Source organism: Scyliorhinus canicula, chromosome 6 (genome assembly GCF_902713615.1).
Source record: "Scyliorhinus canicula chromosome 6, sScyCan1.1, whole genome shotgun sequence".
NCBI classification, from domain to species: Eukaryota; Metazoa; Chordata; class Chondrichthyes; order Carcharhiniformes; family Scyliorhinidae; genus Scyliorhinus; species Scyliorhinus canicula.
Window position 1 is genome coordinate 49,802,306 of NC_052151.1, and position 12,401 is coordinate 49,814,706.

Consider the following 12,401-nt stretch of genomic DNA (forward strand, 5'->3'; position numbering starts at 1 on the left):
TTTTGATGACATTTCTCATTGCAGCACAGCAAAGGCAATTACATTTACATTATTTCATTCAGGTACCTGTAAACATAAGCACAGGAGAAAACTTCCACCTTTACTTACGACACTAGCTCTATAATTCCTCGACTGCAAGTTATTTTTAGAACATTTGCCAAAGAATATCATCTGAGAATGAAAGAAAAACAGGCGTACAGCCATTGGCCCCAAACCAATTTGTGTAAAACACTGAGCTCAATGTGATGCGAAATATTTAAATAAAAATGTCTCAATTACTTTGTATTTTTTTAAGATTGTGCATTAATTTCAGACAATATTCAGTATGCACTTCATTTATTATCACAATATATGGCCAAGACTCTGTGCCTTTTCTTACACACAATAGTTCATCACTGTATTCTATCAGCCTAATGGAAACCCATTGAGATTTAGTGCCCGTGTGTTCGTTTTTTGATAAAAATTATTACAAAAATTCCATACAAAAACTATTTTCATATAAATCTTGCATTTCCACAAATAAACATGAACATCTTGAAAAACTGCTCACAAGGAGTTGTAGCAGTAGTGACTTGAGATTTAGTGCATTCTACAAAAGAGTCTCCTGCAACATTACCATGGGATCATGTCAATGAAAATCCTATATCCATAATTAATCAGGCGCAACCACACGAGTTGAAAGGCCAAGTGTCAAATCAGTTCAGCTGGATGTGGGAGCAGGTGGGTGAAGCGACTTGAAAGGATCAATTCTTGAGACCTGGGATGGGGGAACTGGGGGGGGCCATACACACTTTTCGGTTACCACAATGAGGTACACAAACTTAAAGGACTATAGACTGTTCTTTAAACCCTACTTCATTCAAATTTTGGAAAACGACTTTGCAATCCATTGTTTAAAAAGTTTAATTGTTTAACGGATTTTCATTTTGAGGGTTCAATGCAGTCTGATCCAGTTTTTAAAAAAAACTAAATTGATGGAAAACAATTATTGCCTTGTGTTCCCTTCTGGTGGTGATACAAACACGTGAAATATCGCATGAAGGTTTCACCGTTTCTTTCCAATGCCTCTCACTTCTCTTTCACCTTTAACCTCAATTACTTTGAACAGCCTCTATTACAGCAACTGTACAAGTTTGGACATTTCTCAGCACCATTTCCACCTCTTATAACTTTAGCTATAACTCAACATCAGTTTTCCCTTTGTTGTCCAGTGTGTTTCTTTTTCCTTTATTATCACCATCCATTTCCTATAATTGGGAGAAAAAAAATAGAGGGCGGGGTAAGAGGGACGGAGGGGAAAAGTCCTTACTGCATTTAATTATTTTATTTGCAAGTTTTGGTCCTTGACAATGTTTCGGAATAGACTTTGACCACCCTGTTTTCATATGGTAGGTCATTTTTTTTTCGACACGGCATCATGAGGTAACTCGCTTGTTCGGCACGGTTTGCATATTTCCACAGGAAACACTCTTGCAGGTCATTGGGAACAAAGATTACTGTTTGTGCTCGATGTGGATTTTCTACACTTTATGCCATTGTTTCTTTGCCAGGCAATCTCCTGTCGTTGAACGTATGCATGTTGATAACTTCTTCTGTTTTCACTATCACTGGTGCCTGAGGCCTGTGTTTCAGACGCCGTTGACACTTGAGAGACAACCTGAGCTCCTCAACCATGGCACTACAGAAGGACCTCTGTGGGGAAAATTAAAGACTGAAAATGAAATCAAACTGCAATGCCTTGAAGCGACAGTGAAATCACATGTTAGCTTAGATTTCTCTGCCCTAACACCAGGCAAGTTTGGCAATGATTGAAAGAAAACCATTTAGCTTACTGCTTGCCTTTAAATAAAAATGACAAGATTGCTTTTAAGAGTAATGTGCTCTCCTTAAATTGTAAGGAACTATAGGAATGCTGTGTTTACTGCACTTATTAGTTATCAATCAAATATTTCATCCACTTGATAACTATGTACACAGTATTAATAAATGATAGTCATAATACCCTGAGCCAGTAGCTCCCACTGGAAGGAATCCAATTGTTTCTCCACTGACTACTGCCTAACCATTCTCTAACATTGATAGTAAAACAATTAGGGTGAGAAATTTGTTTGTGCAGCAATGCGTCTGGCATTATGGTATCTTTGAAGAATGCCACACCGACTGCAGAAGTGATAGTCCGTGATGCTGCCTGCCCATCATCCCTCCACTGGGGAATTGAAGTAAATTTGCAGTACACAAATACATTTTTCCACCTTAGAGTTTCCAAGCTGGAGTGAGATGCTTATTTGTTAGGGTTTCTAGAAGTTACATGAATATCGTACAATCCAAAAAAATGGGGACGGCACAGTGACACAGTGGTCATCACTGCTGCTTCATGGTGCCGAGGACCCTGGTTCGATCCGGGTCACTGTCCATTTGGAGTTTGCACGTTCTCTCCGTGTCTGAGTGGGTCTCACCACCATAAACCCAACGATGTGCAGGGTAGGTGGATTGGCCACGCTAAATTGCCCCTAATTGGAAAAAAAAATTGAGTACTCAAAATTTATTTTTAAAAATGACTTACAATATTGTAGTCATCTAAGGCTGTATTATTGGGAACAGCTGAAGACAGGAATGGTGGCAGGGAAGCAGGGCTGGCCAGTGTGCCAATTACAGGATGCTATTGCAGTGTCAGCCATTTTGGGAGAGACATTTACAGGGCACAGGAAGGCCACTCAATTGCACAAGTTAGGAAGTCAATTAGTTCCATCAAGAGCCTTGTTAAAGGTAGGTTTCGGAGGCCAACTGGGATATTCCAGTTGGCCTCCAGTTTCTTGACATTATTGGAGGGTGCAGTTCAACAGCCTACAATTGGGCATGCATGAGGACCAGCACTTCTGGCAGGCATGCAGGTTCTACCTGCCTGTCTGGGTGGGGGTACAGCCAAAGGCCACCCTGTAAAGTGATTAATTTGCCACAGTGGTAACCTGGCTGCTTTGCTGGATTTTAATTAAAGTTTACAAGAAATGGCTAAGAGGGGACCTGGTTTTTGAGGCATTCTTCCAGATACTTACCATGTACTGCAACCAAATGATTCTCTGGAACTGTAAGACCTCTGATTGGTCCTCCAGCTTCAAGAGCCTACCTACTTCCCTTATGGACATCTATACATGTCTCCATGCCAAATAAGGGCTCACCAGCTTGAACATCTTATCTTTAATCAGTTTTCCCTGGAGGTGACTTTCTGGCCCCAAACAAATGGATCCTATTTCTAACCTATATGACAATAATTCAACCCCTAGACTTTAACACATGTTCAAAATCTGAAAATAAAACAATTTTTTGACAAATGAAAACTCACATAATCACATTACCACTAAGAGCCAGACTTTCAATACAATGGAAAGTCTCTTGGTCATGGCAAAAATGGCAGACATTCTAAGTCGTGCCGTTGAACAGGGCGGCACTGGATTTGGGCCAGTGTTTGTGCTTGGGTAGTTTACAGAGGCAGCTGGCCATTGAAATCATCAGCAGCCTTCATTAAAGTGGGATAGGTCAGGAGTGTGACACCTGAAGTGTGCAGATTACACTAGGCAAGAGGAGGTCTGAACTTGGTGGATCCATTTGGGTAGCCAGGGTATCTCTTTGGAGGGGTAACATACCCCTTTGAATATCATCACAGGACACCTTTGAGGGAGTTAAGGATTCCTTTGGGATTGTTAAAAGTAAATGTGATTGTGCATAAAAAGTGCAGAAACTCATTAGAACTCTCAAAGCTGTCAAATAACTTTTAAAGTTGCCAATGAACTGCCAAAGCTGTCAATGAACTGTCAATGAAGTCTCAATACTGTGAATGAACTGTCAAAGCTGTCAATGAACTGTCAAAGCCATCACAGAACTATCAAAACCTGTCAAATGACACTAGTGAGTTGACATGGAGTGGGCAAGGACAAATTTGGGCATGTGTTGACATGAGTTGGAACTAAGTTGGCATAGGAGCTACAAAGACCATGTGTTGTCATAGAGTGCCTGAGGTACCGTGGTGGATGGGTAGAGATATATGGTTGGCATACGGGTTTGGAGCCATGGAGGTAGGAAACATGAGGTGGCTTAGATTGGCATGGATGGGGCATCGGACTATATACAGGATAAGGGTATTGAGGGGTGAGGGCTGGAGGGTTATTTTTTGTTTCAATCTTTAAAAAAAATTAACTTAACGTAGTGCCGGAGTATAGAGGCAGATCTTCCATCAGCCTGCCTCCCCACCTGGCAGCCTCCGCACTCATTTCAGGAGACGGGCCCAAATTCAAAACCAAACCCATCATCTCTGCCCTCCCTCAGCCACACTGAATCCCACCCGTCCCACAAGCCCCCTGCCAGCTCCTTCTCCCCCCTCTTACCTGAAATTAAAACAATCAAAAATCTGGGCCTAAAATACACATTTTGTTTATGCTGATGCTCATTAAATATCTTTTTTCATTTGGACTGTGTTGTTGCGAGCCTGGTTAATAATTGTAAAAATACATTAATGCACCAGTCCTTTAACTTGTAGTAGCTGTTTCAGCTCGTCTTGTAACATCAGCTTTGACAAATTAAGCAAACCTCTTCATCTTTTTTTTCAATTTGTCCAATTAAGGTGCAATTTAGTGTGGCCAATCCACCTACCCTGCACATCTTTGGGTTGCGAGGTTGATACCCACGCAGACACAAGGGGAGAATGTGCAAACTCTGCACAGGCAGCGACCCAGGGCCGGGACCGAACCCGGGTCCTCGGCGCAGTGAGGCAGCAGTGCTAACCACCAGGCCACCTGCACTGTTTTAATCTTTTAATGATTGGTTGAAAGGCTGAGCGCCCACACTTTCTTTCTCCTTCTGCCACTGCATCAAGGAATTCAAGTGATTTGTTAATTGTCGCTCAAATGACTGACACTTTTTCTCTATGGGGAAAGTCAACATTTGTTTTCTAATCAGAAATTTATGCAATGGCTACGAGCATGAATTGTTTGATTTGGCAGTAAATAGGGCATAGTCTGCCCCAGTTCCAATCTACTGGTTAAAAAGTACCCTTTTGGTCAAATACTGGCAGAGTAATCGTTGCATATCTAGAGAAATAAGCAGTGTTTAAGTTAAAAAAAAATTAGGAGTTGCACAGTAGAGACAAAGCATTATGGCTAATGAAAAGCAGAACACATTATAGCATGAATCAAAATTGCTATATGTGACGAACATGGATTTAGCTACTTAAGCCTATTATCTGGCACACTGAATCAGTGGCAACAAAATTATGAATTGATATATGGATTCAACAATTGTTGTTCTAACGCACTTTCCCTTCTGCTGGTGTTATCTGTGTTAATGAAACAGTCATATTGCTTATCTTTGATGTTTTCCTATCGCACTGAAATACATTGAATTGCCAATAACTACTTAACACAATTACATTTATTAAATTGAGCACCACATACAATGGGTAAACAATGAAAAATATCAAATATGGTCCATTTTTTGTGGCTCAAAGTTCAAATGCAGCTCAGAGATAAAACAATATTACTGACAGCATTGCTGACTGGATTGTTCATGTTGGGGCTTGAATTTATACCCATGTTTGTCTCACACAATGAATATTTTATGTCAAATACCACTACATTAATGGTTGCATGGAAAAATTATTGCCTTACAACTTCCAAAGAAATAAATATTTCTTTCATTTTAGATATACGGGCTTGAACAAAGCCAGTGACCATTAATTATTTTTACAAAATTCAAATTCCGAGTTCATATGATTTTGCTGCCGCAAAACATGCACACAAAATGTTCTTATTCTTGACAGAGAATCTGGATATTTATATATAACTCAGGAAGATTTCACCCTACTGAAATATCAGTGTGACCGCATTATACAATCTCCAGTAACTTACAGATGTACTGGAAAAGTCTTTTACCTTCTCAAGCTGTGCATTTTTTTTCGACTTGTACAGAAATTCGCCCACTGCCACAAAGATGGAGAGCACCAGGCCTGCAGCCAACACTATGAAGATGCCACCAATGTTCTGGACTCCTAAAGCACTGGCTTCTTTGCTCTCTTCCTCAGGGCAGCCATTTCCCCTCCACCATTTTTCTTTCATCATGTGCAGTTTCCCCTCTTCCTGCAGCTGGAGAATAGCGATAGTGATCTTTTCCCTGTACGGTGAACCTGGAGATGAAGAGAATAAGGTAAGATGAGCTTCTGCCGGCTTTCTTTGTTTACGTCACTTTTGACAGCCAAATTGCTTGAGGCCCACGTGTTCTCAAAAATGCTGTGCATTCAGATACATCACACCATTACTGCTCGTTTGCTGGGAAGTGTTGCTTTTGGTGGCAGTGAGGTGGTCAGGCAATCCACGAGTGTAGTGCACCCCCAACCTGAGGTCAGCCCAGATTTGAATCTTAAGTAGGGTTGCCAACAGTTCACCAGCATTGTCCTGCAGTCTCCTGCTGAGAACAACCCAATGGAAAAATCATAGGGTCATTAAAAACAATTATGAAGCGTTCTTTCATTTTCTTGAACACATCTGTTTGTTACAATGTTGAAGTTAGCAGGGTGTGTGTGTGTGGGGGGGTGGGGGGGGTCTGGAGGCTAGTTGACTTGGCGGGATTGTTTGGAGACAGCAGGACATCTGAGGAAAGCTCCACGAATAAGTCCTACGTTTGCCTCAGGTCGGACCAAAATATTCCAACACCTGTTGTGCCTTCACAAGTGATTCACCCTTCAGGAGGATTGAACATTGCGCTGTTAATCCACATCTTCAGATAGGTCCTGGGGTTGGGGAAAAGGACAGCAGACTTGGATTGGATTTGTTTTTTGTCACGTGTACCAAGGTACAGTGAAAAGTATTTTTCTGCGAGCAGCTCAACAGATCATTAAGTGCATGAAAAGAAAAGGAAATAAAAGAAAATACATAATAGGGCAACACAAGGTACACTGGGGGCGATTCTCCGAGCCCCGCGCCGGGCCGGAGAATTGGAGCAACTGCGCCACGATGCCCCGACGCAGCGCGCGATTCTCCGAGGTGCGGAGAATTGGCGCCATTTGCGCCAGCGCGTTTGGCGTGGCGCCGGTCGCAGGAATCGGCAGAGCCGCCCGTGTGGGCCGAACGGCCGCTCCGAGACGACAGAGTCCCACCGGCGCCATTCACCCCTGGTCGCTGCCGGCGGAAACTCTGCGGGAACACTCAGGGGGCAGCCTGGGAAGGGGGGGTGGGGGGCTCCCTCATCAGCGGGGGCCTCTGATGGTGTCTGGCCCACGATCGCGGCCTACTGATCGGTGGGCCGGCCTCTCTGTCAACCTTTCCTCCATTGGCAATGTCATATCCCTGCGCCATTTTTGTGCTGGATGGCCTGGGGGAGGACGGCCACTACGCATGCGCTAGTTGGCGCCGGCCCAACTGCGCATGCGTGGAACTCAAGACGCCGTGCCGAGGCCCTGCCCCCGCAAATCGCGCCATGCCCCTGCCAGCCCCACGGAGGCCCCAGAATGGGGTCTGAGCACGGTCGCCGATGGCGGAGTAAAACACTCCCGTTAGGAGAATCCTGCCCATAATGCAACTACATAACACCGACATCGGGTAAAGCATACAAGGGTGTAGAGTTAATCAGGTCAGTCAATATATGGGTCATTTAGGAGTCTGGTAACAGAAGGGAAGAATCTGTTTTTGAGTCTGTTCGTGCGTGTTCTGAGACTTCTGTATCTCCTGTCCGATGGAAGAAGTTGGAAGAGTGAGAAAGCCGGGTGGGAGGGGTCTTTGATTATGCTGCCCGCTTTCCCCAGGCAGCGGGAGGTGTAGATGGAGTCAATGGATGGGAGGCAGGTTTGTGTGATGGACTGGGCTGTGTTCACGACTCTGATGTTTCTTGTGATCTTGGGCTGAGCAGTTGCCATACCAGGCTGTGATGCAGCCAGATAGGATGCTTTCTATGGTGCATCTCTAAAAGTTGGTAAGAATTAATGTGGACATGCGAATTTCCTTAGTTTCCTGAGGAAGTATAGGTGCTGTAGGTGCTTTCTTGGTGGTAGCGTCGACGAGGGCTGCCAATCACGACTGCTATGTTTACTGTGGCACCTCACTGACCTTCTTTAATGTGGCAATGTTTGTGAAGGGAGTCATTTTCTTACAGGGCTCTAAAACATGCATTCTGCCCTTGAATAGCGTAAATGAATGCCCTAATATCTCTTTCAGATGGCCACTCTGGAGGTAGCTCAGAGGCCCGTGGAGCACATGATATTCCGTGGCCACTTATACCCCCATTTTCTGGTCAGAAACCAGGTGCAACAATGACTAATGACCTAGTCATAAAAATCGCCATATTCCCAGATGACCACGGGCCTTTGAGGGGGAGACCTGCGGTCACCACACCTCAGGCGTGCAACATGGTTGAGAAGGCAGAGTCTTCATGAATAACCTCTCACCTGGTACAGGAATTGAACCCCTGCTGTTGGCCTTGCTATGCATCACAAACCAGCTGCATAGCCCAAGTTAGCACAGTAAGAAGTCTTACAACATCAGGGAAAAGTCCAACAGGTTTGTTTGGAATCATTAGCTTTAGGAGCTTGGCTCCTTCATCAGATGAGTAGAGTAGAAACAAGCAAGATCCCTCCTCCAAACCCACTGCTTTCCACAGGTTCAGCTGTTAATCTGCTCTTACTTATTGATGAGGGGTACATCTACCTGAAAACAGAAGGCTCCCTATTGAAATATGCGTATCGGACTCCGATTCCATTAACGGATGGCAATAAGGACCGTAGGCCAGAGTGGTGAGTCCTATGTCGCTTCACGACCGGTGGAAAACCTGCTGGAGAGGGAAAATGTGGCCTCGTTTTCTGCAGAAAAGAGCAACTGGCTGCAAGCAGTGCAGGATTGGCTGCCGCATGGCACCAGCTGACTATCTCAGCTGAATGGCCTTGAGTTCGGCTTTTCCTTACAAGAGGAAACATTTTCTCCCTTATCAAAAACATTTCACAATTCTAAAGATCTCCATTGGGTCACTCCTCAGCCTTCTTCTTTCAAGAGGCAATCGACCCAGTCTGCCAATCTTTTCCTAATATGTGTAACCATGCATTTGTGGTATCGTCCTTGTAAATCTTCACTGCACACTCTCCTGAGCCTTTAACCCCATTCTCTAATATGGTGATTTTTTTTAAAATGTGTTCATGGGGCGTCACATTTATTGCCCATCCCTGAGGGCATATAAGAGTTAACCACATTGCTGTGGATCTGGAGTCACATGTAGACGAGACCAGGTAAGGACGACAGATTTCCTCCCCTAAAGGACACGAGTGCACCAGATGGGCTTTTCACGACAATCGCCAATTGTTTCAAGATCACCTTCAGACTTTTAGTTCCAGATTTTTATTGAATTCAAATTTCACCATCCTCCATGGCGGGATTCGAACCCGGGTCCTAGAGCATGAATCTGGGTCTCTGGATTACTCGTCCAGCAACAATACCACTATGCTCCTGCCTCCCCATTAATCTTCACATCATTTAATGTCAAGTCTGCCTCATCTATCTCTCTTGTAACATTTATCCCCTAATGGTCTATTCCCATTTCAGCCTTCTTTTTTTCTCTTTCAATGGATTCTCTGAATAAAGGGGCAATGAAAGCAACACCCTTATTTTTTTCTTTGTAGCATATACACAGGAACCAGTATTCTACCTTAACCAAAAGCCTGCCAGGGATAAGTGTTGGAAGACCAACTGGGAAGATGAGAAAGAGTAACCAAAAGGCCAGCATTGAGCGTTTCAGTGAATTTGGCCCAATCGGCAGATCTACAAGAAAAGTGCTGGCTGTTAATATAAATCGAATCATTTTTGCATCAGTTAAACTTGTTACATTATATTCTCAGCATTCAATGTCTTCCTAACTCCTGTTTGATAATAATTAAAGTAATCATTCACAGTTTAAAGATTAAACAATCATTATCTTTAGCTCAATGTATTAAATTACATATTTGTTCCTAAAACATCTTACATATAGGATTGATAAAACTACTCAATTTATAACTGGATGGATCATAGAATCACACAGTATAGAAGAGGTCCTTTGGCCCGTACCAGCAAAATACAACAACATTAAATCTAAACTAATCCCATTTACCAGCACTCAATATTAGCCTTAAATGTTATGTCATTTCAAGCGTACATCCAAGTACTTTTTGAAGATTGAGGCTTCCTGCCTCAACTACCTTCCAAGGCAGTGCATTCCAGATTCCCATCACCCTCTGGGTAAAAAATGTTTTCCTCAAATACCCTCTAAACCTCCTGCCTTCCACCTTAAAGTTATCTCCTCTTGTTATTGATCCTTCAACTAAGGGGGAACAACTTCTTTCTATTCATCTTGCCCATGCCCCTCATAATATTATACCCCTCTCATCCTTCTATGTTCTAAAGAAAACAACCCGAGCCTACCCAGTAACATCCCGGTGAATCTCCTCTGCACCCTCTCTGGAATCAGATCTTTCCTATAGTGCGGTGACCACAACTGAACACAGTACTCCAGGAGCGGCCTAAGCAAAGTCCTGTACAGCTCCAACATAACCTCCCCACACTTATAATCTATGCCACGACTGATAAAGCCATGTGTTGGGTATGCCTTCTTAACAATACTATTTACCTGTCCTGCCACCTTCGAGGATCTGTGGACAAACACCCCAAGATCCCTTTGTTCCTCTGAGCTTCCCAGTGTCCTGCCATTCATTGAGTACACCCTTGTCTTGGCACTCCTTCCAAAGTACATTATCTCACACTTTTAACGGTTAAATTCCATCTGTCACTGATCAGCCCATCTGACCATCATATAAGACCAGAACACCATGGGCAGCACGGTAGCATAGTAGTTAGCACTATGGTTTCACAGTGCCAGGGTTTCAGATTCGATTCCCGGCTTGGGTCACTGTCTGTGCAGATTCTGCACGTTCTCCCCGTGTCTGTGTGGGTTTCCTCCGGGTGCTCTGGTTTCCACCCACAAGTCCCAAAAGACGTGCTGTGAGGTAATTAGGTAAACAAACCCGAGTCCCGCCGGCGCTGTTTTAACATGCCCTGAGCCGGCGGGACCTCATCGTTGAAGGGGTCAGGGGGTGGCCTGTGGGCAGGGGAGGGGGGGGGGGGGGGGGGGGGGGGGCTCCGATGTGGCCTGGCCTGCGTTCGGGACCCATCAATCAGTGGGCCGGCCTCTCTGACTCCCGGCCTCCTTTCTTCCGCGCCGACGCCTATACTCCTGCCCCATGTTGGGGCGGGTCCGGCACGGTCAAGGGAGACACTGCGCATGCGCCAAAATCGCGTCGGTGGGACAGCGCATGCGCAGGTTCACGCTGACCCACTGTGCATGCGCACATCCCCTGGTGGCCATTCCATGGCCGGAGCAGCAGCTGGAGCGGCGTGAACCGTTCCGACTCCCTGCTGTCCCCCTGTAGGGGCCAAAATTGCTGATCCTGGGGCCTTGTTGATGCCGCGAGAAACGCTCGATTTGTTGAAACGCTCCTGAAAAGTCACGATCATATCTGCTTCCACTACCTCCCCTGGCAGCGAGTTCCAGGCTCCCACCACCCTCTGTGTAAAGAAACGTGCCTCGTGCATCTCCTTTAAACCTTGCCCCTCACAGCTTAAACCTATGCCCCCTAGTAATTGGCTCTTCCACCCTGGGAAAAAGCTTCTGATTATCCACCCTGCCCATGCCCCTTGTCCATGCCCCTCATCATCTTGTAGACTTCTATCAGATCGCCCCTCCAGTGAGAAACCAAGTTTCTCCAACCTCTCCTCATAGCTAATGCCCTCCATACCAGGCAACATCCTGATAAATCTTTTCTGTACCCTCTCCAAAGCCTCCATATTTTAGCTTAGACGGGCAGCATGGTTGGCGTAGGCTTGGAGAGCCGAAGGTCCTGTTCCTGTGCTGTACTTTTTTTTCTTCCTTGATCTGGTATGGTGACCAGAATTGAACACTATGGGCGCGATTCTTCAAGATGGTGAGAAACAGCCAATGCTGGAGTGAAACCCGGAGTGTTTCACTCCGGCTTCGGAGGCCGCACCTCACCCCCTATTCTCCCCCTCCCCCCCCCCCCCCCCCCCGGGGGGGGGGGGCTAGGAGCGGCTGTGCGTGAATCTCGGGAGCCGGGCCTTGACACTTGCGGCGATTCTCCGAGCGGCGTGTCGCGTTTTGCCATTTTGGGGGGGTGGGAGAATCGCGGGGGGTGCCAGGGCGGTGTGTCGTGATTCGCCCGGCCCTCCCACGATTCTCCCACCTGCCGTGGGGAGTGGGGAATCGCGCCCTATATTCCAAGTGCACCCTAACTAAGGTTGTAAAAGCTGCAACATGACTTGCCAATTTTTTAACTCAGTACTCCGACTGATGAAGGCAAGCATGCCATCTTCCTTCTTGACTACCTT

At 45.3% G+C, this 12,401-nt stretch overlaps 1 protein-coding gene across 4 annotated transcripts in view; it reads right to left on the bottom strand.

Moving 5' to 3' along the window:
- Positions 1-283: 283 nt before the first annotated feature.
- The window catches only part of LOC119967138 (glutamate receptor ionotropic, kainate 2), a 587,375-nt gene continuing 575,257 nt past the window's right edge, over positions 284-12,401 (bottom strand). For 3 of the 4 annotated variants that reach the window (XM_038799271.1, XM_038799268.1, XM_038799269.1), the window contains exons 16-17: positions 5,922-6,172; positions 1,478-1,692 (exon numbers count right to left, since the gene is read on the bottom strand). In XM_038799271.1, the coding sequence (XP_038655199.1) occupies positions 1,528-1,692; positions 5,922-6,172 (416 nt within the window). In that variant the 3' untranslated portion in view covers positions 1,478-1,527. Of the gene's footprint in view, positions 1,693-5,921; positions 6,173-12,401 lie in introns of all 4 variants that reach the window. The other variant, XM_038799270.1, reaches the window with a different exon arrangement.